This window comes from Ambystoma mexicanum, chromosome 1q, assembly GCF_040938575.1.
Source record: "Ambystoma mexicanum isolate Mex_15411 chromosome 1q, UKY_AmexF1_1, whole genome shotgun sequence".
Classification (NCBI taxonomy): domain Eukaryota; kingdom Metazoa; phylum Chordata; class Amphibia; order Caudata; family Ambystomatidae; genus Ambystoma; species Ambystoma mexicanum.
In genome coordinates, this window is record NC_090922.1 from 301,938,787 (window position 1) to 301,959,792 (window position 21,006).

Here is a 21,006-nt window from a genome sequence, read left to right on the forward strand (position 1 = left end):
GAGAGGTGATGGAAGACTTTCTTGAAAGCAACAGCTTTAAAGTTTTACTGCGTTTGTTCAACTACATTTTTCTGAGCACACACAGAAACTTTAACACCGCCAGTTTGGGGGAAAGACTTCCCTCACCTCCCTGCCTATCAAAATGCAAGTGTGCACATCCAGGGAATGTAGGCTGGGGCTAACCCTTCAAATGTTGGGAGAGGCACTAACTTCAGAGACACTGGAGGAATGGCAAACGTACTTGTGTAGGGGCATCTAACCTCATTACTAACCTCATTACTCATTGTAATAAGAATATTCTAGTGCATCTTCAAAGTTACAATCAGTTAACTGCTCTCTCCTTTGAGTTTGAAACACCCACTTCTTGCAGAACCTGAAGGTCCTAGAAAGTGTGACAATGACAGATGGTGTGCAATGAAATACTCAATATCATAGCATAACAGGGCATTGCAGAGTGTGGGGCAGTACACTGGACTGCCCAAGCACCTTCAGTGGCTGGGAGCAAGAGGGGAGAAAATGTAATGTTGGTTCTACCACAGTCTGCTATACTAGAATCTCTGGTGCACTGACTGACTGGTGACCTATGTCTACCTGTCAAATCCAGTGTTACAAGAATGGGGGAGGGCCAGTGCAGCAATAATGCAATTCTATGCAGCAGTATTGGAGCCACTAGCATAGGAGCACCAGTATACACCAATGTGTCCCTACACTTCTTAAAACTGTCCTTTTGTAAGGGTGTAAACTTATAAGCACTCCAATTTTTGCAATTGATGTCAGGGTGAGATTACATTATTTGCCCAGCATCACACACTTAGGCTAAACAGCGAAGCTGGGATTTTAACCCGCTCATTCAATTTAGGCATGGCCACCTTCTTCGGCGCTCTACTTGGAACAAAACTTTTAGTTTTGGGTGTCAAGACCTACAATAATACTGTCCTATAGAGTTTACTTGCATAGTAATGCACATGTAAATCCATATAGAAACATTTTGTGCCAAAATAATATCACTGTACCTTTATTTTCCACATCCTGCATGGAAAACTAGAAGATCCAAAAGGCAAAACATCCTGGATTTACCCACTTTATTTTCAGCGCTTTAAAAACACCCCAAAAAATAAGTTGTGCCATAAACTCACTTAGGTTTGGAGATTCGTCACACACTTCCAGCGTGGTGTTATGTATGGTTATTAAAGAATATTCAACTAAGGACATCAAAGCAAACTTTTCTTTTTAGCATATGAAGCTATTAGACGTTATGGGTATGAACACATTTTAAAATGGTGCATGCTTTACTGTGTTGCTCGCTTAGCTGTCACAGATTTAGTCTTTCAGTTAGAAATTCACCATCATGCATAAGAAAGGCGGTACATCCCTTTTTGGTGCCGCCATTCCGACACGGGCCGGTTTGGCGCGACTGCTTCGGCGCACCCATTTTGATGCAGAAGCCTTTGTGGCGCCGTCGTTTTGGTACACAAGGGACGTTTGGACGTGGCTGACATTGCAGCCACGTCCAAACGTCCCTCGCGCCAAACTATGTGAGTGTGTTTCATTACCTTCTACTGGTGTCGGCACTCGCATGCAGCCTTGAATAATAACAGCAATGAATTTTTGTAAAACTCTTTGTAGAGTCTGGACAGAGCGCCTGCCTGCACAGAACATCTACCCAGGCAGAGTTCCCTCCTGCAGAGAACACTTTCCTGCACAGAACACTGCCTTCACCGAGCACATTCCTGTACAGAGCCCCTCCACGCACATAGCTGCTGCCACCACTGAGATACCCCTTCAAAGCGCGTCTGTCTGCACAAAGCATCCCAGCACATCCTTGCATATAACACCTCCCTGCACAGTGCACCTCCCTGCATAACGCATCTGCCTACACCGAGTAGAGCAGCAGCCCGCAGCAGCTGCTTGTACACAGCACAGGCTCTGAGATAACACCGGACTAGCCAGAGCACTTAATCTGCATGCATAGAGCATCAGACTCCCGAAAGCCACCCAGCTGCATAGACTATCTACCTGGATAGCCCACCTCAGGGGCTGACCGACACCTGTATTCCGAGAGCATTGGAGGACCCTCCATCCAGCGAATACCAGTTTCATTAGTCATTCCGTGGAACACCTGCCTCCACACAACACCTCAATGTTTAGAGCACCTGCCTCCATAAGACACTGTCATCATAGAGTTCCAGCCTGCTAAGAGCGCATGCCTGCATGGAAAACCTGGAATGGCACCTGCCCTCACACACCACGCCTGCACTTGGAGCACCTGCCTCCGCAGGGAAACTACCCCAGCAGAGACTCCACAGCACGCCTGTCAATACTGAGCACATAGCTGCCGCCACACAGTGTGCCTGGATGTCTTGTGCACATTGGGAGCAAGACTGTCCCGTGTAGAAGCTTGAAATCCTGTCCTCATAACAACCGGCAGTAACGTGCACAGTGATTTCTTTATTGCACCCAGTGTATCTGACAGTCTGTCAATGGTGTTGGAGATGGGATTCTTTTTGGGCAAGATCACATGCTGCCTCATAAAAGGAGAGATTGTTTTCACACCGACCACTGCTGCCGAGCTGGGGGGGTGGAGTGGAGGTGGAGGGGCGGTTGGTGGTAAGCAGCCGATCTAGCGGCGATCCTGGCGGTCTGCTGAGAAAGGAGGATTTAAGCTGTGGAGGTTTTTAGTGAGCTGCCAGTGGACACAGAGTTTGAAATGAGGAACACGTTTGGTCTGCTTAGCTGCGAGCGTTTAAAGAAGTGTGCATTGTACATAATAGTGACTGGCGAGGTGCCCTGCATGCACTCCATACGCACAACATGCAAAGACGGGAATGGACAGCTACAAAAAAATAATGACATTACGTTTTGGGTGCAGCGTCGCCGAGGGTGTGCTCTCCTGGAGAGAGATGTCCCTCCTCAGAGATATGCTGGCTGACAGTTTCAGTGGCCAGGAGTCCTCCGCGCTGCTGCTCTAAATGGCATGCACATGTGCCATGCCAGAATCTGTCTGAGTACATCAGAGAGCCCCTCACGCCAAAACATAGCAGCTGCAAATCGTCCTGCTCTATAAGAAAGGCTATGCTGCTGACAAAAGTAACGCTACCGTGCCATCTAGTGGTGAAAAGTATGTTTTTTTATGAATAAATCAAAGCGTACATGGTAAGCAGTAAAGAATTAAAACATCCGTATTTGCAATAATTAAATGCGTAAATGGGCAAGATAAGCTTGTTATCTGGAGGGCTGCTTGGCGCCAAAATATACCTTCTATCTTCTGCCAAAACTGGGCATCGATGTTCCAACCCAATTCGGACCCAAAGGTCATTGCCGGGAGAACCTTTTGAGCGTAGAAGATTAGAACTGGGGCAAGCGTGAATTTTCCTTAAGACTTATTGATTTTCCTTAATTGCCTTTCCTTGGCTTTGGCGATTTTGGTTACATTTCTCAACTTTATTTCTCTTAACCGCATAACTGCTTGATAAAAACCTCTGCAAGAAGGACAAACATACTCGTCCTTAGCACTTCTTTGAAAGTGGTGGCTACAATGTTGCTCAATTCTGTTTCTTTTAACATAAGAGTTATGTTTAATTGGCTTTCATTCAATAGTTCAGGATTCAAAAATGTTATTGGGATTCAGTGGTCTGTTTCGGAGCACCCCAGGGTTCCATGACGGAGACCAACTCACCAGTCTTTCTGTGCAACTCTAATAGATCTTCTGCTCCTTCGTCCTTAAATTTTGCACAATCGCCTGACGGCTCCGGTAACATTTCCCTCGCTCGTGACTCCTGTAACTGGAGCTTTCACTGCCCTGCTTGCACTCCAGTGAATGCCACACACCACAGTTGCACCAGGAGAGGTCCCCTCTCCCTCGGGATAGCCAGTCTTTGTACCGCTTCCCGCTGTGCGTCCTCGCTTCCAATACAGCAGCGGCTCCTTCTCGTTTCTCCTGTCTCTGTTGCTCCCCCTGCTTCCTCCTAATGGCCTGCACCCAAAGCGGTTTTAAATGTTTGAAAGTCCCACTCTGGTGTGGGGCATTAGAACAACTAGACTGCGCACTATAGTCCCTGTACCTAACTCATTATGGGACTTGTTCCTTTTAACATGGCTTCAGTTTTGCAGTAGACCAATAAGACTGTTTGATCATTAGAGAAGTTGGTTGGAGGGTTCTCCCAATTCTCCTGACCGGAGTCCCCTCCCATGTGACACTCCTGAAAAACACTATCCCATGGTCCGGATCAGGAAGCGTCTGCCTTTCCCTGGCCACATGAGAAGTGATCCCGGCCAGGGTCTATGGGATGATCAGCTCTGATTCATCACAACACACGTGCACGAACAACAAATAAATTATACTTGACTCGCTCGTGCGGCTTCTCTCTACTGCCCGCACCTGTCAGCCCCTGCGCGTGCTCATGTGCGATAGGGGAATGACAGTTTGATTTAGAACGACTGCTTGTAGGGGTCTTTCAAAACCGTTTTTGTTCTCTTTTGTTTTTTTTTTTTAAATGCAAATTTTTCACTCAACATCCCTGACCTCTCGCACCTGATATTCCCGGAGAGATGGTAGGCTTGCTCAAACAGGTTCTCTGTTTCTTCACCTTTTTTGTGGGTTTATACTGTTCTTAGCCCCAGATGCACTCTATGCGGTTCTTGCTCAGTTGAATTTTCTGTTTTTGTCGCCTCATCCTGGGATATATTGTCGATTTGTCCCTTAAAGGCTTCTCTGGCCTTTCTGCTGCTATGGGTTTGTTCACCCCTTCCTCGTGTACGCTTGGGGCTTTTCCCTTGCAGAATGCAGGCTTCTCTAGCCCCTTAATTTTATTTGTATTTATTTTATTGGGCATTTGTGAGGTGCTTATACATCAAGAAATTGTTTCATAGCGCACACAGGGCAAAGGGAATGGAACAAGGGAACAGCAAGACAAAAGCGTTCCAAAAAGAACATTCGGAGCGTGCAAGTGCATAGAGCGAGAAAATGGACAGGGGAGTCGGGGGGGGGGGGGCGGTGTGTGTAAGTGCTAGAGGTTCCACAGAGGGGCGGCGGTTGTGTCAGAGAACTAGTTTAAAAAGCAACTGGTTAGTGCCAGGCTGCGACCACTTGGTGGAAGAGGGGGGGGGTCACCAGCTAATACTATAAATGTATACCTGTGAGACATCACAGGCCAGTTGGTGCTCAAAGGCAAGTGCAGGGGGAGGGCGGATGCTGTGGGCGATTGGACAGAAGGCCAGGACCCAGAATGACACACAAGGGTCCAGCCCACCAATCACAGCAACTGTGGGGTTTTGCACAGGAGAGAGGGAAGGAGGAGGAGAAGAGGAAAGTCTTTAGATGCTTGCGGAGCTAGTTCTGGCTCAAGACTGAGATAAAGGGGGAGGCTGATCCAGAGGCGGGAGCCACCCGAGGAAAGAGAACGGCCACCCGCTCTCTGATTAGAGAGTTGGAGCCGGAGGATCAGAGGGTTCTGGAAGGATAGTAGTTGGTGAGCGCAAGTTGCTGATAATGTGGTTCCCTGTCCCCAGACAGCCTTATGGATGATGCAGAGGGATTTAAATTTAATCCTTCCAGCAACCGGGTGCCAGTGGAGAGATTTTTGGGCTGAAGCGATACGTTCTCTGGGCTTCAGGCCAAGGATAAGTCTCTCGGCTGTATTCTGGATTAGCTGGAGGTGGCAGAGAGAAGATAATTTTGAGGAAGATGCTGTTAAAATATTTCAGCCTTGAGAGTACCAGACCTCTGGAGACATTAAGCTTCTGGGGAAAAGGAGGATGTTTCTGAGGAGGTAGAGTTGTAAATGGGCCTTCTTGGCAAGGTCCAAGATGTGAGGAATGAAAGAGACACGAGTCGAAGATAACTCCCAGGTTTCTGGTTTCAGAAGGAGTGCGGCGAGAGCCAATGGAGAGTGGCCAGAGTGAAGGGAGAAAAGGAGGACCAAGAAGAATCTGTCTTGCTGGCATTGAGACCGAGCTCATTGGAGGTTAACCAAGACTGGATGGCAGACAGGCAGTCGGGAATAACAGAGGAAGTCGGAAGAAATGCAGACGGTAGTCTGAAGAAGAATTGGGTGTCATCTGTATAACACTGGAAGTGCTGGGAGAAACTGGAGTTAAGGTGAGCAAGATGGACGAGATAGATGTTGAAGAACCAAGGCGAAAGGATGGGGCCCTGGAGAATGCCAAAGGTGGAGATATAGGTGGGTGAGGAGAAAGAACCCAGGATAACCTGGGAAGGAGGTCAGCCAGTCCAGTGCCCGCTCTGAGATACCATGGGTATCATGGAGCCGCTTTGAGGATGGAGTGGTTGATTGTGTCTAAAGCAGAGCTGTGCTGTTTTGATTGCTCCGTCCTGGGGTATGCTCGCAGTAGGCACCTTGTGGGCTAGATTTCTCCGGCCCCCTATGTTTGTTCACTCTCGTTCACCCAGCAGTGGGGTCTGCTATGGACTTCTCTGGCCCCTTTATTTGGCTTTGTTCAACCCTTCCTGAGGTATGCGGTCGGTTGTTTCTTCATGGTCCCCTTGGCTTGTTGGGTTCTGTTCACCTCTTCCTGGGGTATGCTCTTGGTTCGCCCTTCTCGGGCTCCTCTGACCCCTTCATTTGTTTTGCTTCATTCACCCCTTTCTGGGGCATACTCTGGGAGCCCTTCTCGGCTCCACAGGCCCCTTCACTGCTCTGAGCAGGTTTATCCTGCTGGGAGTACCAGAGTCCTTGCTCCAGGAGGGCAATACCTTGCGCCTTCAGTGGGGGTGGCGCTTCCTGCTTCAGCGCTCCTCTCTGGCTCGAGGTTTCACCTTTGTCGAAGCTACAGCGTTCTCTGCGTGTCTAATGGGTCCACCCATCATGGCATCTGCTGCATACTCTGCTCTTCTGCGCGGCTCTGTTAGCCTGTGTTGCTCGCTCTTGGCGGCTGCTCTCCTCTTCACTGCCTGTACCTTGATCTTTAAGTTCTGCCCTGAAACTTGATTGGTGCTGGTTCCCACAAGATTTGTATGGAAAATATAGGTCAGAAACTAGCCTTCCACATTAAAGGGCCCCTGTACATAATTACCCTGTTCACTTCCCATATAACCAATGAACATGTCAGACTTCTGGGAAAGGGAAGGTGGGATGTTATTCTTCTTTGGGGATTCCATAGTCTCGGAGGGGTGTGGTCACCTCCAGGGGGATCGCGCTTGCACTGTCCTCTAGAGATGGTGTTGCATAACTGGTCTACCTCCCTAGTCCAAAAGGGGTAGTGCCAAAGGGGTTGGCTGACCTTGGGGAGAAGGGACCAAATCTTTGGATTTGTGGAAGTGTCAGTTGTGTAAGGATTAGGAGTAGTGTGCCACGCCCCCAGCCAAGCTGTCTTTGCTGTGGCTAGCAATACTGTTGTTCTGGGTGTTGCCTCTTTGTTCCTTTGTTAAGGCAGGTAAATACATTTCAGAGACTGCCACTACACCGGAAGCTGGCCAGGAATCAAGAACCAAAGGTCTCACCCAGTCACAAAAAGAGTTGCCTCGCACCAGGGTTCTGCATACCAAAAGGGCCCTTGATTCTGTTCAGAAGGGGCGGGGTTATTCGTGCAGACTGAGGGAGTTCCTTATAGCTGGAGGAAGGTCTCCACATCTTTCCCTTTTGTGTGTGATGTCAAGAAGGCAAAATCCACTTGTTCCCAGGACAGGTATTGTCCCATTAAAGCAAGCTTACTTTTGTCCAACAGCCTGCTTTTTAAAAGGGGGGCTGTCCTACTCTTTTATGATTCACTCTTGAACAAACACGTGACGAAGAATTCATTGGACGTCTGTTGGGAGAGTTGAGCTTTCCAAGTCCTCTGCCAGTGAGGTAAAAACTGGGTGTGCAAGGCAGAGGCACGCTCTTCTTAACCATTCTCGGGCCACATTGGAGATGAACTGCGGCTGGAGCAAGACCTGCCTCTGTCAGTCACACTGCTGCCTTGAACCTCACTGTGTTGCAGGACCCCTGAAGGTATGTGCCCATATTTCCCATGGTGGGAGTCTGAGAACAAGGACAAATCTTATTCTTCAGTCACTGGATTGGAAGTCGCAGTAAACTGACAGTCAGGATGCTTGAACTTTCACTGTCAAACTGCTGCATGCTGTGACTCGAACCACTTGGACCCTTTTGGACCAAACGGGACCGTAGCTGCCTTTGGCACTCAACCCATATTCAAGTTACTGTTCTGCACTCTCCAACCAGTTTGCTGTCGCACCATATCAGCTGAGCGCATTGTTGCCCTGGCTCGAACTTGAAGCTTATTGTTGCGCCCGCTGCCTTTTTTAAACAGTTTTCGACACACCAGCCTTTGTTGCAGATCTTCATTGACAGTTGACCAGATCCTGGGGGAATCCTTTGAACCACAACCTTCAAATGCTGCACCGGAGCCGGCCGACTCGAATTGTGCATCAAGTCACCAGTATCTTCGCCATTGAACGGACTGTCATAATGACCCTGGTAGCCCTTGTTAGGCAAAGTTTGAATGCAGTACCCTCTGGGAACACTACAATCAACAACTATGACTACAGGTATAGGCAACCCACAGTTTTGGTAGCTTGTTGAGCAGCCAGGCTTATCTCAAGAGGGGAAATGTGAGCTGTAGTGGAGTTACACAAATATTTACAGTTACAGGTATTCAAATATACTCTTACACTCAAGGTTTCTTGCATAAACAATTATTAATTTATCAGTCAGTTATAAAGCCTTTTTTAGAAGGGAGCAATATACTAGTCTCATACAAATACACTTCAATACTGTACACTCCGAGTTTCTGAATCGGACGAGAACCTTTTGGGGTGGCCCACAGACCCAACCTACACCAACAAGTGACTTCAATGACAAGGGTGCTGGGGACATTAATATCTTACTGTTGGCATTCAGAACACTCTTAAAAAGTTGGCAAAAGGCAAAGGTTATTAGAACACAAGAAATTACAAATATTCATAAGATGGGCAAATATTTTCAGATATCAGTTATTCAATAGGCTAAGCCAAAGTCAACGGGCAAAAGTCTTTGTATAGGATGCAGCACTTGAGGTAAGTCAATGTAAAAGTCTTTGCACAAGTTCTTAGGAGTAGAATCAAATGTAGGGCCACAAGCTGATTGGGCTTGTGAGTTGTGGAAGTTACAAGCACTTCTACAGTAAGAGGTAAGTTCTCTTAGACTTACTTTACAGTACCTTGGTAAAGAAGAAAAGGATGCAGCTGATGACCTCTGTTCCTGTGCAGCTCTGCAGATCTCACTGTTACTGGGCCTCAGTCGTGGGGACAAGTGGGAGGACATCGGGGGACTCCTGCACTGGGACTGTCAAAACTGGCAACCGGCAAACTTCACTTTCCGTGGCTGTTTCGCGATTCAGCCCCTTGTGGTACAACAAATAGCAATATGCGTAGTTCCTGGCTGTCAAAGTGAACTGTCCTTACTTCTGGGGTCCCACACTCTGAGGGGGCTCAGGCCTGGTCAGTCCAGCTTCGCGGGAGTCCGGAGGATCGTCCAAAAGATTTAGGCCAGCTTAAAAGTAACGCACACAATCTGGTGTCCCTCTACCAGGCTAAACTGTTTCCTGCAGCAACTCTGAGGAAATTCAACCAACTCTGAGATGGGTGACCAGGTGGCTTACTTTGGAGTTGATTGGTCCCACCAACTCAAAGGGAGAAGTCGTCCTTGCAGGGGCTTCTGTCAATGCAAACTTGGCAAGTAGTCACTGCAGCAGGGCTTCACAGGGCAAACCAATGGTCCAGGAGTTGCAGCAGGCGTCCTCTTCAAGTTCTTCTTTGGTTCCTTCGTCCAGTGGTCGACTCTGCCTTCCAAGCCAAAAGACTTGCCTTTTTTTCAGTTCTCTCCCATTCATTCCAGCCTAGCTGTCACTCGCCCAGCAGGGTGGCTGTCCTTGCTGGACAGTCAGCTAGCCAATCACCACAGAGTGCATTTCACTCTCCGAGGAGACTAAGCACAGGGAGTTTTGGGTACCTCTCACTTACTGCCTACCTCAGACACTTGTGCGCCAGAGGCGGGATTATCTCAGAAACCCTGCCAAAGGCAAAATGAACAAAGAGACCAAACCTGGTTTGACGCTCGGAGAAACTCTCTACAAGGACCTTCCCACAAAGACCTGGCGAAAAAAGACCGGGCACCATTTTCACAAAGATGGCTGTACGCCATTTTGAGAAAGATGGCTCCCGCAGTTACTTTACCGGAGCCGCGAACGGTCTTGGTAAATGCAAACCAAGGTAGTTCAAAATTAATCCACTGGCACCAGCCAGTCAATTGAGGAAAGGGTAACATAAAAAATGTTACATGAGCATTTAGACTCGGGATACTAAGTAACCCCTCCAGCACTCTATTGTAAGGTAGGGTGTGCTGGGTCTACCAAGTACAATGCGAAGTAAAGTCAGTTTCACTTTACTGCTTTGGGTAACAGTAGTTGATCACAGAGAAGGTATTTAAACCTTGGGAAGTCTGAAAGACTTCTCTGTGCCACTGCACTGAAGGTGCTTTAGGACACAATTGTAAAAGATGATGCCTATGGAGTTGGTTAGACTCCATAACCAAAAGAAACGGTATATAAAATCACATTAAAATACATGAGAGAGTGGGGAAAAAGGATCTCGCTCTCTCCAGGTTAAAAAAAATCAAGTCCTCAAAATCCAGCAAAGTTGCTGGGTGTCTCTAATGTGGTGGGAATTAACACATTTTTGAGAATTCTCCCTAACAGCCCTCACCATGTGCACTTCGCTTTAAGCCACCTTGAGCCACCCTTCAAATCATCAGTATCTTTGCTGCTGATCTTCATCGCCAGTTAAACCAACTTTGGTGAATTCTGTGATGAATCCTATGGATCCCTCACTCAATCCCTGCCTAAAGTCTCCTGCCAGGGAAAGGCAGACGCTTCCTGATCCTGACCTTGGGGCTGGTGTTCCGCAGGAGGCTCACCTGGGAGGAGAAAAGGCTCAGGGAGGTGAGAGGAACCCGGGATGAGACACGATATTCGCCTTCTTGTAAAATAGACATCCTACAAATACCACAGTATGTAATGGCTTGTTGCCATCATAATTCTGTTCTGCCACAAGTGTAGCATGTGAACAAATTCAGCCATTAACCCTGTGGTGTTAACAGTAATGCATTATTTTGTTATAACCCAAGAAATGCATAGTTATATATTCCCCTAGTTGCCATAGGGCAAGAAGTGGTTGCCCAGAAGAAACCTGGTGAAAGGATAAACCAGGTAGTAGAATGTGCAAGTGCTGAAGAGTGGTACTAATGTAAAACAACATGTTGAGTAGTGTCACTTGGGGAAGAATTGTGAAAGCTGATTGAAGAAAAGTTACAATTCTTTCTGCAGGTAAAATTGTTGTGAAACGGTATAGCCTTCTTTCATCGACGGGTAATTTCGATGGTTTTTTTCCCCTTGTATATTTTATCAAAAAAACGTATTGGAAATTTATAGGGTGGTTGGAAAAGTGTGTATACATAAGAGGTCGGAGGGTCCGAATAGGTTTAAAAAAAAAACTATAGGCGGATGGGAGGGAACCCCCTCCCACCCAAAGTTAAAACCATTTCAATTAGTTTTTTTTTGGTAAAAACTACTCGGGGGCGGGTGGGGGCGACGGGACTTCAAAATTGCACTCGTCGATTAAATGACATAGAACCTGTGAAACTTCCTGATCAAACTATTTGTTGATGCCATAAATGTGAGACCGTCCCTATTCCAAGAGGCATGAGAACTTATGACCTTTTTTCAAGATACTTTATTGGAGCAACAGTACTTTGAGAAGTTGATCACAAGAACTATATTGGACTTTCGGGTTCAAACGGATTTCCTCGTTTTTCCTTTGAACTGTGGACAAACCCTTGAATGGGAAGTTCGCCCAGACCACAACAAGAGACATTGATCACCTTGTGAATCAGGTCATATATATTTGTTGAATTAAGTTGCCATATTATTCCTTTTTGCATTGATTGTTAGAAGGGTGAGGGGTTAAATATACCTTGGTTAGAGTGTTCCCTTTAATTTATTTTAGGCAGGGATCTCCTAGTCAGGGTAGGGATAGTGAAGCATTTATTCAACCAGATTTTTAAATAAATAGGATGGCATAAGTTGAAAACGCTTTACAAAGTTGTCCGCCTCACATTTCGGACCCCTCACACCTCATCAAACCACGACCCTCGGCGGTGGATCAGACTGGTGCCTCAAACTGCACATCCACACACCAGCCTCTTCGCTGTCGAGCCCACTGTCGAACTGACCCTTGTGGCCCACTGTCATGAGGGCAGGACGATGGAAGTGTTGGACACGATGGAAGCGCCATTAAATTCCCCGTCACGGCGCCCTGTGCAGCGTTCTAGCTGTTACGTTCTGTGTGCCTCATATTGGGGTTAGCCACGCCCCCTCCTTGCGTTGCAACTGTTTCCTGTTCTTCGCTACACGGTTGCCGTTGGTTCCCGTGCCCTCTGTGTTTTCCTCCCGTCTGACTATTCCCTTTCATAGCGTTGTGTTTCCTAGCTTTATTGTTCCTCCTTTGGCGTTACCTCTCTCGGTATCTTTTTCTCTATTTGTGTATTTCCTACGTTTCTCTGCCTCTACTCGGCTTTTCACTTTCAAGTAACTCCGCCTCCTTCTCTAGGCATTTTCGTATTGCTTTTCCTCCAGGGCTTCGTTACTTTCACCCTACCATTTTCACAGCTCCTTCCTTTTGGGTGATTTCATCGGGATTATTAGATTTACTCCTTGGTTTCTATTTATTCTTATCTTGCTATATCACGTCTAGTTTCACGGTTTCGGGTTGGTAGTTTCTTCTATCTCTCTCCAGTTTTCATTACTCCCTACCTGCTGCCGATCCTGTATTTGATGGATGGATGGATGAACTCGGTTTCCCCGCCTTCTTCTGTCGGTACTACGCTGAATTTGTCACCTGGCACTCACCGGATTCCCAGCTGCAGAACCTCTTGGCCTTATTTCCTCGCAGCGCTTACAAGAGCACACCTCAGTGATTGTTTTCTTCCCGGAACTGAAAGATCGTTGGACTTCCATTCAGCCCTGTGCACAAACAATCCAGGGGTTTTTTCTGCCACTGGCTTTTTCCCCTAACAGGCTGTGCAGGGAATCCTCCGCCTTGGTTGCTGTTTGCCTTCTTACGCAACCACTGTGGCGAGTTCCCGGAACAGACCGTATATCTTCTCTAAAAAAAAAAAGACTCCGGACCGGACTACGCCATCTGCTGAGGCTGAAATATCTTCCTGCGAATCAGACACCGAATCACAGGCGAGCCCCACTCGTGACACCCACACAATCTGCACTTCTTTGAACCGCAATGAACTTCAACACGCCCGAGCTCTGCACCTGCTACCCTTCTGGAACAACACGACCAACTCTTTCGACCCTGATTTGAATCGCGCAAGCAGTACAAAGAAGCCTGGTTCAATGCTGTCAAAGAGTTCAGAAAGGTATAATTGACTGCTAACTGCCCCCTTGGTCCATGTTTGAGCCCTAGAGACTGGTTGGATCGCAATGAATCCCTTTTTGCCTTAGAGCATATCTATTTTTTTTTAACAAAGATTGCTGTCATTACTTGCCTTACTCCCCTATGTCATTGCCCAGTGTGCTGCATCTTGCTATCTTTTGCATATTCTCTGCTCTTTCTACACAAGTGGGTTTTGTGCAGTGCTTTTCTAATTAGTTACTATTGCACATGGTGTGTTTAATTAAAGTATGTATATCTTTATAGAACCATGATAGGACATTGCATTTTTTTTTTGACTGTTATACTCTGCTGTTTGGGTTGCTACTGTATCACATTCAGACCCTACTTGAGAGTATAGCCTTCTGAGCCCACAACTGTGCCTGTTTTACCTTTTTGATTGTGACCACTTTTGCTTTGTAGCAGTTTGAGGGCAAAGCAGGAGTTTTGGCCATTTCTCAACCATGTACTCCTGCAGGCATAAGTCATTTTGTCACAAGGTGAGCGTGCAATCAGCTGTTCGGTTCTGTGTAATAGTGGGAGTGTGAGCCAGAAGCAGCAGGGTAAACGCGTTTGGCGTATAAACCTTGAAGTAGCTTTCCCAATTAGTCACACTTATAAACTGACCAACTACAATTCTGCCTTGCCCAACGTTTTGGGTGTCCAGAGCAGCGGTCCTTGTGTTGCGAGGATTTATTGGCGCAAGGTGCGTTGGGGCTTAGGAATTTGTATTTGTGAAGTCTTGTTTGGACTAGAGCAAAGCATCCTACATCTAATGCTCCTTGAACGAGATGTGTAACATGAGTAATGGTCAGGGATCTGATCAGTAAAGCATCTTGTTCAAGAGCAGCAGGCCCCAACGGACTCACTAACCACATACTGAAGGACAATGTTGACATATGGACAGTGCTCTATGTGCTCTTTATGAATTGTATCAAGGTTGAGTGCTGTCCGCCTAGTTGGAAGTCTGTAGTGGTGGTACCGATTTTCAAGAGGGGTGACCGGGCGAATCAAGACAGTTTTAACCTGCCCTTCTGGATGCCTATAGCAAGATTTTTGCAGGGGTGGTTCTGAGGGAACTGTAGAAGTGGGCTCATGAAAATAAAATGTTTGATAAGGCACAGATTGTTTTTATGAGGTGGATGTCCATGACACTGAATGGTTTGATAGTTTAACGTTCTTAGAAATAAAGCATGGCTCCCCGCTCTATGTAGCTCTAATAGACTTTACTAAGGCTTTTGATGCTGACAACAGGGCATTATTGCGGAAACAATTGAAGGATTGGGGTATCCCTCCTGGGCTATTGGCAATCCTCGTGTATCTGCATGAAGATACTTATATTCTAGTGAGAATGGATGGGGTGAGACACCTGAACAGATACCCACAGGGCGAGGTGTGAGGAAAGGGTAATCTGTAGCTGGCAGATATAAAAATAAATCTGAATAGAGCAGTGTTTGCAAGTCCTAAGTTTGAATGCAAAAGGTGAGTTGGGAGGCTTATGCCGACAACATCCTGCTCATGGACTAACCCCTAGGGGATTTTATCATTTGCTGGAGGCCATGAGCAGGTATGCGTCCGTGAATGAGCTGGTAATTAATCCTGGCAAAACGAACATAGACAGGATGGTAAGTCAGCAGCTGGAAGCTGGAATCAATGTGTATTAAACCCAAACCCGTACTGGCAACAAAATATCTAGGCTTTAGACTTGCAGCCCACCCTAATGTAGCTTAATTAAAAAACCACTGGGCGTGAAAATGGATCAGTTAGCTGCACAATTAAAAAATATCGATACACAATGTTGTGAATTCTCAAAATCATCCCAGGTCTTCTGTATGGGTTGGATATAGAATCTCAAGCGTAGGATCTAGATTGGGACTATTGTGAGGTAAGATTATGGAAGAAGGCATTGAGGCTCCCTCAGTCCCTGTCTGTAGTGGCCCTGCGTTATGAATTGGAGCTAGAATTCCTGAGGGTGACTGTAGACTGGAAATTACTGCAGCTATTCAAAACGATCAAATGGCCTAAAGACGATACTTTGTAATGGACTTGGCCCAAGAAGAAGTGGCGGGAACTAGTCATTTGATTAGATGTGTGGACCACCCAAGGTGGCTAGATACTTGTGATTTCTGGCATCGATTAAACTCTGGCATGGACCCTTCTAGTTCTGTTGAAGTATTTAGATTACTCCAAATTCTGAAACTATACCCCTGTACTTGCGCGATCGCAATGTCACCTGTCCTAGTAAGATCGTTGTCTCGGTCTTCCCTCTGTTGCCCCCTCCCTTGCCTCGTCGCGCCTTGAAGCACGTGTGTGTATAGGCGCATTATAAATGTCATATCAATTATAAAGATCGGTACCAGGGATTGGTGTGTTGAAATATACAATTCTGTTAAATTTGTTTTTATGACATGTAGTTCCTTCTTATTTGTGTTTAGGAAAAATGTATAATGAAATGTATTTGGATTTTAATGTTTTGGATTTTAATGTATTTTACCTTTATGAATTTGTGGAAAGTCAGATAATTGACTGAAGCACAATAACAATAAAAAGAAATCCTATCTCATGGAGTGCACAAGCATTCCCTGTTCGATTTCTTTATTCTGGTAAAGGCGGCTTTTATTTTGACGCAACATCGCATGAGAAGGCAAGACAAGTGCGTACAGGATAAGTATATGCAAGAAGTCGATGCAGGTGTTGAAGGCCCAAAAAAAGGGGAGAGAAAAGATGGTGATAAAAAAAAAAGGCAAAAAACAAAAATCTGAAGAAGACTTCATTAAAGTTCAATCTGTAAAATATATACATAAACTTCAGGATCCAAAACAGATTCAGACAGGAGACCGGTGGCAAGCTCATCCAAGAAACAAAGATTTCAGGAAGCAAACACTGAGACTGTGTGCAATATACTCATGCAGGGGGTGGAGGGGGGGTATTCTAAATCTACTGCAAAAAATTAATCTGGGTTTGTAGCAGAGGTTGGCAGGTTTAGCTAAATCTTAATATTGGGGAAGGAGTTTTAATGAAGATTAAGTTTTAACTTTAGAATAATAGTAATTCAGTATTATTATCCCCAGTAGGTTCACAAGTTGAGTCCAGGGACCTGAATGTGAGGACAAGCGAGTAGGAGACTGGTGGTTATTTTGTCCACTTTCGCTTTCCCCTCGTAGGTGTCAGTCCTACTAGTTAGCAAAAGGTGGACGCTGTGCCGAAATTCTGGTGGGTATTAGCGGGGTTCAGAAACCTCTGCAGGGCTAGTCTGCTGTGACGTGACAGTGATCAAAACAAATTATCCTGTTATTTATTTTATTGGGCATTTATAAGCCGCTAGTACAGTTGGAATAGTGTTTCAAAGCGCCACAAGGCAAAAGGGAAGGAAGCATGGGAACCTAAAACAATGAATGAATGAATGAATGAATGAATAAAATGACAATAAAAGAGCAAAGACAAGTGTGTAAGTGCAGAGAAAGAGTGGAGGCGTGGTAAGTGCTGGAAGGTCCCCTGGGGGGGCCCGGAGAACCAAATTGTGGTGGAAATAGTGAAGGGCAAAGGCAGTGACACGCTGGTGAGAGGGAGGTCTGCCACCAAACCAGTAAGTGCAAACTTGAGACCACACCACAGGCCAGTGTGGTCCTGAAGGCAAGTGAAAGGGGGGCGGATGCTGTTGGCCATTGGGCAGAAGGCCAGGACTCACTCCGCCTCATAAGGGACCTGGCCGCCAATCTCAGCGACTGTTACAATCCCACAGTCCAGAGTACTTGGGCCTTGGCAGCTTTAACACCGAAATCCCTTTTAAGAAGCAACTGCCCAATGGATGTGAGCCAATGGCTGCTTCGTCCACCAACAAATTTCGAGTTAAAAAAGATTTACCTTGATCAATATGAGCTAAAGCATTTAACACCTGTACTGATTAGAATTACCGCTCTGTGACCTTTTAGAGCAGTCTTTCTAAATCCAACGGTTACGCCCCTTGACGCACACAAGTTCTTGCAAGGGCTGACAGGCACAGCCGGGGCCAGAAGAGGGAAATTGCGTGCCAGGAAAGTGTTGTGGGGATCTGTGGGTGTGTGTCTGTGCGTCTATGTGGGGGAATGTTTTAGCGGGGAAGGTGGGGGCTGGGGAGTGGGTAAATGTGAGTGTTTGTGTGTCTGATGAGGAGTTGGTGGGGGGGGCTTTGGAAGGGAGGTGCTGGGCAAGGAAAGGGCTCTTGGGGTGGTTGGAGGGGATGATAAATACGCCCCCTGCCCCAATTTCTAAGCAATCCCAATAACGCAGAGGGTGGGGATGGGGGCGGGTGTGGGATCCGCTTCCCTGGAGGGTTGGGGGTTTATGACCCCACCCCCCTCTCCCAGAAGTGTGATAATTCCGCATTTTAAGACCACACAAAATAGGCCAAAAAAATCTGGGGGGCCTTCAAACCTGGTGTGCAGCCTTCAAAATGCAAAAATATTAAATGGAACCCTGGAGCTGCTGTAATGGCCCCCAGTGCTCACGCCACCAGTGAACCCAAGCTCAGCGATAACCGTTGGAATTTCCTAGGCCCCTCAACATGACATTCCTTTACTGGCAAACTTTATAAGTTACAGGTAGCACCATATGGTCTTTTGTTATGCCCAGGATCATATAGATGACTGACTCCTAAGAATTCAGGGCTGCCACCTCTACTGTTAAATTCTGCACAGGTTGCACTAGACACTACTTCCCTTTCCCATTTTGTGGGGGGGGGGTGATTGGTTAATCCCTTTGGCCAGGTGGCAACGGAAGGCAGGGGGCCAGAGTAAAAAGTCCTATGCTACATTTGCAGCAGCTCCCAGGTCGTACCCACATTTCAGAGCCAATGACACCATTGGTGTAAATAGCAGAAGTGTCAATTTTAGAGGCAGCACATATTAATCTGTTAGTGGGAATACTGAGTTTTTGACTTCAGTTGTATGTGTTTTTATTGAAGAAATACAGTGCCATACTATTTCCAATCTTCTTATCAACATTGTTTGTTATGAAATGGACTAATAGATGGTTAATTATGTACTTGACTTCTGATATACTTTTTGTCCCCCTTTTTGCTGCATACTTTTGAACAGCCCATATTTTGTCCACAAATTGTCATTTTGATCGAGCTGCTTTTCTTTCGTGTGACGGATGTAGCTTGGCGATGCTTTGATTCTTTTTTTGGTAAATTGATGTTAAATAGCATTTGATATTGTATGATCTGACTGATACATTTCAACTTTTAACCTCCAATATTTCATTTTGTTTTCTTGTTGCAGGATGATTAGTAGTGCAGTGGATTGGATGGCTGCATTATTACTTCACTTCTCCATGCTTCCTCACTGGGAAACGTCTGCCTCTATGTACCCAGACCTACAACTCTAACTCGTTCAGCCTTCTACTTCCAAGGCGCCAAAAGTCATGAATGTGACTGAATATGTCTCTGCACGGGTAGGATACAAACCCTGTGCATTTTGGTGTATAGTTAACCATTGTTTTAGTGGCAGGGGTATTATTTGAAAAAGGTTAACACTCCTACTTTTCTCATGTAAAGGTAATGCCCTGCAACTGAGTTTTTCCATCTCTTATGTGCAACACTGACGGGGAGGTTGCAAGAATGTTGGGTTTAGGAGATTGCACATCACTGACACAAATGTTACATGACACAAACCCGGAGGTGGCACAGTCCTAACACAGATGTCATTGGTGTTATTTCAGGCCTCTGTGACTTTTAGTGATGTGGCTGCCTATTTCTCTGAAGAGGAGTGGAGGATTCTGGGAGACTGGCAGAAGGAGCTGTACAAGAACGTGATGCGAGAGATCCACACAGCCCTTATTTCCTTGGGTAAGGTTGGAAATTTCATATTTTGCCAGGTGTGAGGGGTCAGCAATGCGAGTCAGGCAACTGTTTGTTCAAAACATGCCATTTTATTAAGGTACACCGAAATGCTTCACTAGCCCTACTCTGCTGAGGATTTCCTGACCTAACCAAACTAAGGGGAAACACGCTAGCACATGATGTATGTCCCTCAAATTTAGACATTCAATACAAAGTAAAATATATAGCGAACCAATCAACATAAACCATGATATTAACAGTTTCTTGACAACCATTTCAGCAACCTGCGTGAACTCCCTTCCCTTCCCCAGGATTCAAGGTTAATTCAACTCCAGTGTTCATCAAAAGAAAAGGCTATGTACCTAGATAGCAAAGTCTTAATTCAGTTCTTGAGGTTCCAATGGTACGATAACTTTTTGTTAACCAAAGTTTCGACAACATAGTTATTCTTCTTGGTTAAATAAAGACTTTCCACTTTCTCAGAATAGCATCAATGTTATTCCCAGCCTCAATGCTTTTTCACCACTTCATATAATCCAAGAGGACTTGCCACAGTTTAAAGAAATACATTTTCTAGAATGTTAGTAAAACAAGTCTTAGTTAACGGTGATTATTCTTCTATTCAGGTTAGGCTTCCCAATAGGAATATTTGTTAGGGTGACTCCACAGTGCTGCTACTACCTCTACTTCACCAACTTTGCTTCTATTAGAATTTACTATGAGGTAATGCTCCTTTGTATCACAGCCTTGCACTTTACTTGTACCAATGAAGTCCTACATCCACTGACAATCAGACACGCCACCACAGCTTCAGGGATTTATGGCTCATGACAGGTTCTGACAAGATTAATTTGAAAGTGTTTCAAAACCTTCAAATAGCCAAGACATTCTTCCTCCGAATGTCTCTCTTCAAAAGCCGACCCTACCACTATAACCTCAGACTTACCGCCATTCAATTTAAGCCAATTGTCGCTCATCCAGCTCCCCACGGCCTACAGACCGTCCCTTAGCTGAGTAGCATGGGAGAATGGAGAAGATCAAGACGGACTATGATCTGAGTATCATCTGCGTACGAATAACATCGGAACCGTGGGAGCGAGTAAGTATTGAACAGGGTGGGGTAGAGGGGAGAACCCTGTAGAACACCACAAAATCAATGAAAATAGAGCAGAAAGACCGAAGAGCTACAGACTGAGAGAGATGAGAAAGAAAAGAATTAAACGAGGATAAAACCACGCCAGAAATCCCAGCTGCAGAGAGTCGACTGAGCAGAACGGAGTGGTCAACAGTATCAAAAGCAGCCAATACATCTTACAGAATCAAGGCTGCCACTCCATCCTGATCACAAATAAGTGCCAAATCATCCAACAACGAAACCAATACAGTTTCATTGCCCCAACCTGGCCTAAACCCTGACTGAAAGGAGTCAAAAGAGACTCCCAAGCAGGGGTGCAAACAGTGACTCCCAACAACTTCATTAAAAAAGCGAGGAGCGATATAGGACGCAAATTCGCTGAAATTAGAGGCTCGAGAGAAGGCTTTTTGAGCAACGGAATAACTAAGGCATATTTCAGGTCGGAGGGGATCTCGCCCATAGAGCAGAAGAGATTAATTGCAGAAACAACGTTGGTGGCAATAGACGGCAGAATTTCTTTCACAATATTTCAGAATATCCAGTGGAATAGCATCAGTTCATTTTTTCCACAGCCAAAAGAATCTCTGCAACAGAATAAGAAGCGGAAAGGGTCCC

At 45.9% G+C, this 21,006-nt stretch overlaps 1 protein-coding gene across 2 annotated transcripts in view; it reads left to right on the forward strand.

Moving 5' to 3' along the window:
- LOC138527604 (zinc finger protein 773-like) overlaps nucleotides 1-21,006 on the forward strand; it is a 282,571-nt gene that overhangs the window by 80,001 nt on the left and 181,564 nt on the right. For both annotated transcript variants that reach the window (XM_069638907.1, XM_069638918.1), the window contains exons 2-3: nucleotides 18,697-18,868; nucleotides 19,136-19,262. In XM_069638907.1, the coding sequence (XP_069495008.1) occupies nucleotides 18,839-18,868; nucleotides 19,136-19,262 (157 nt within the window). In that variant the 5' untranslated portion in view covers nucleotides 18,697-18,838. The remainder of the gene's footprint in view (nucleotides 1-18,696; nucleotides 18,869-19,135; nucleotides 19,263-21,006) is intronic.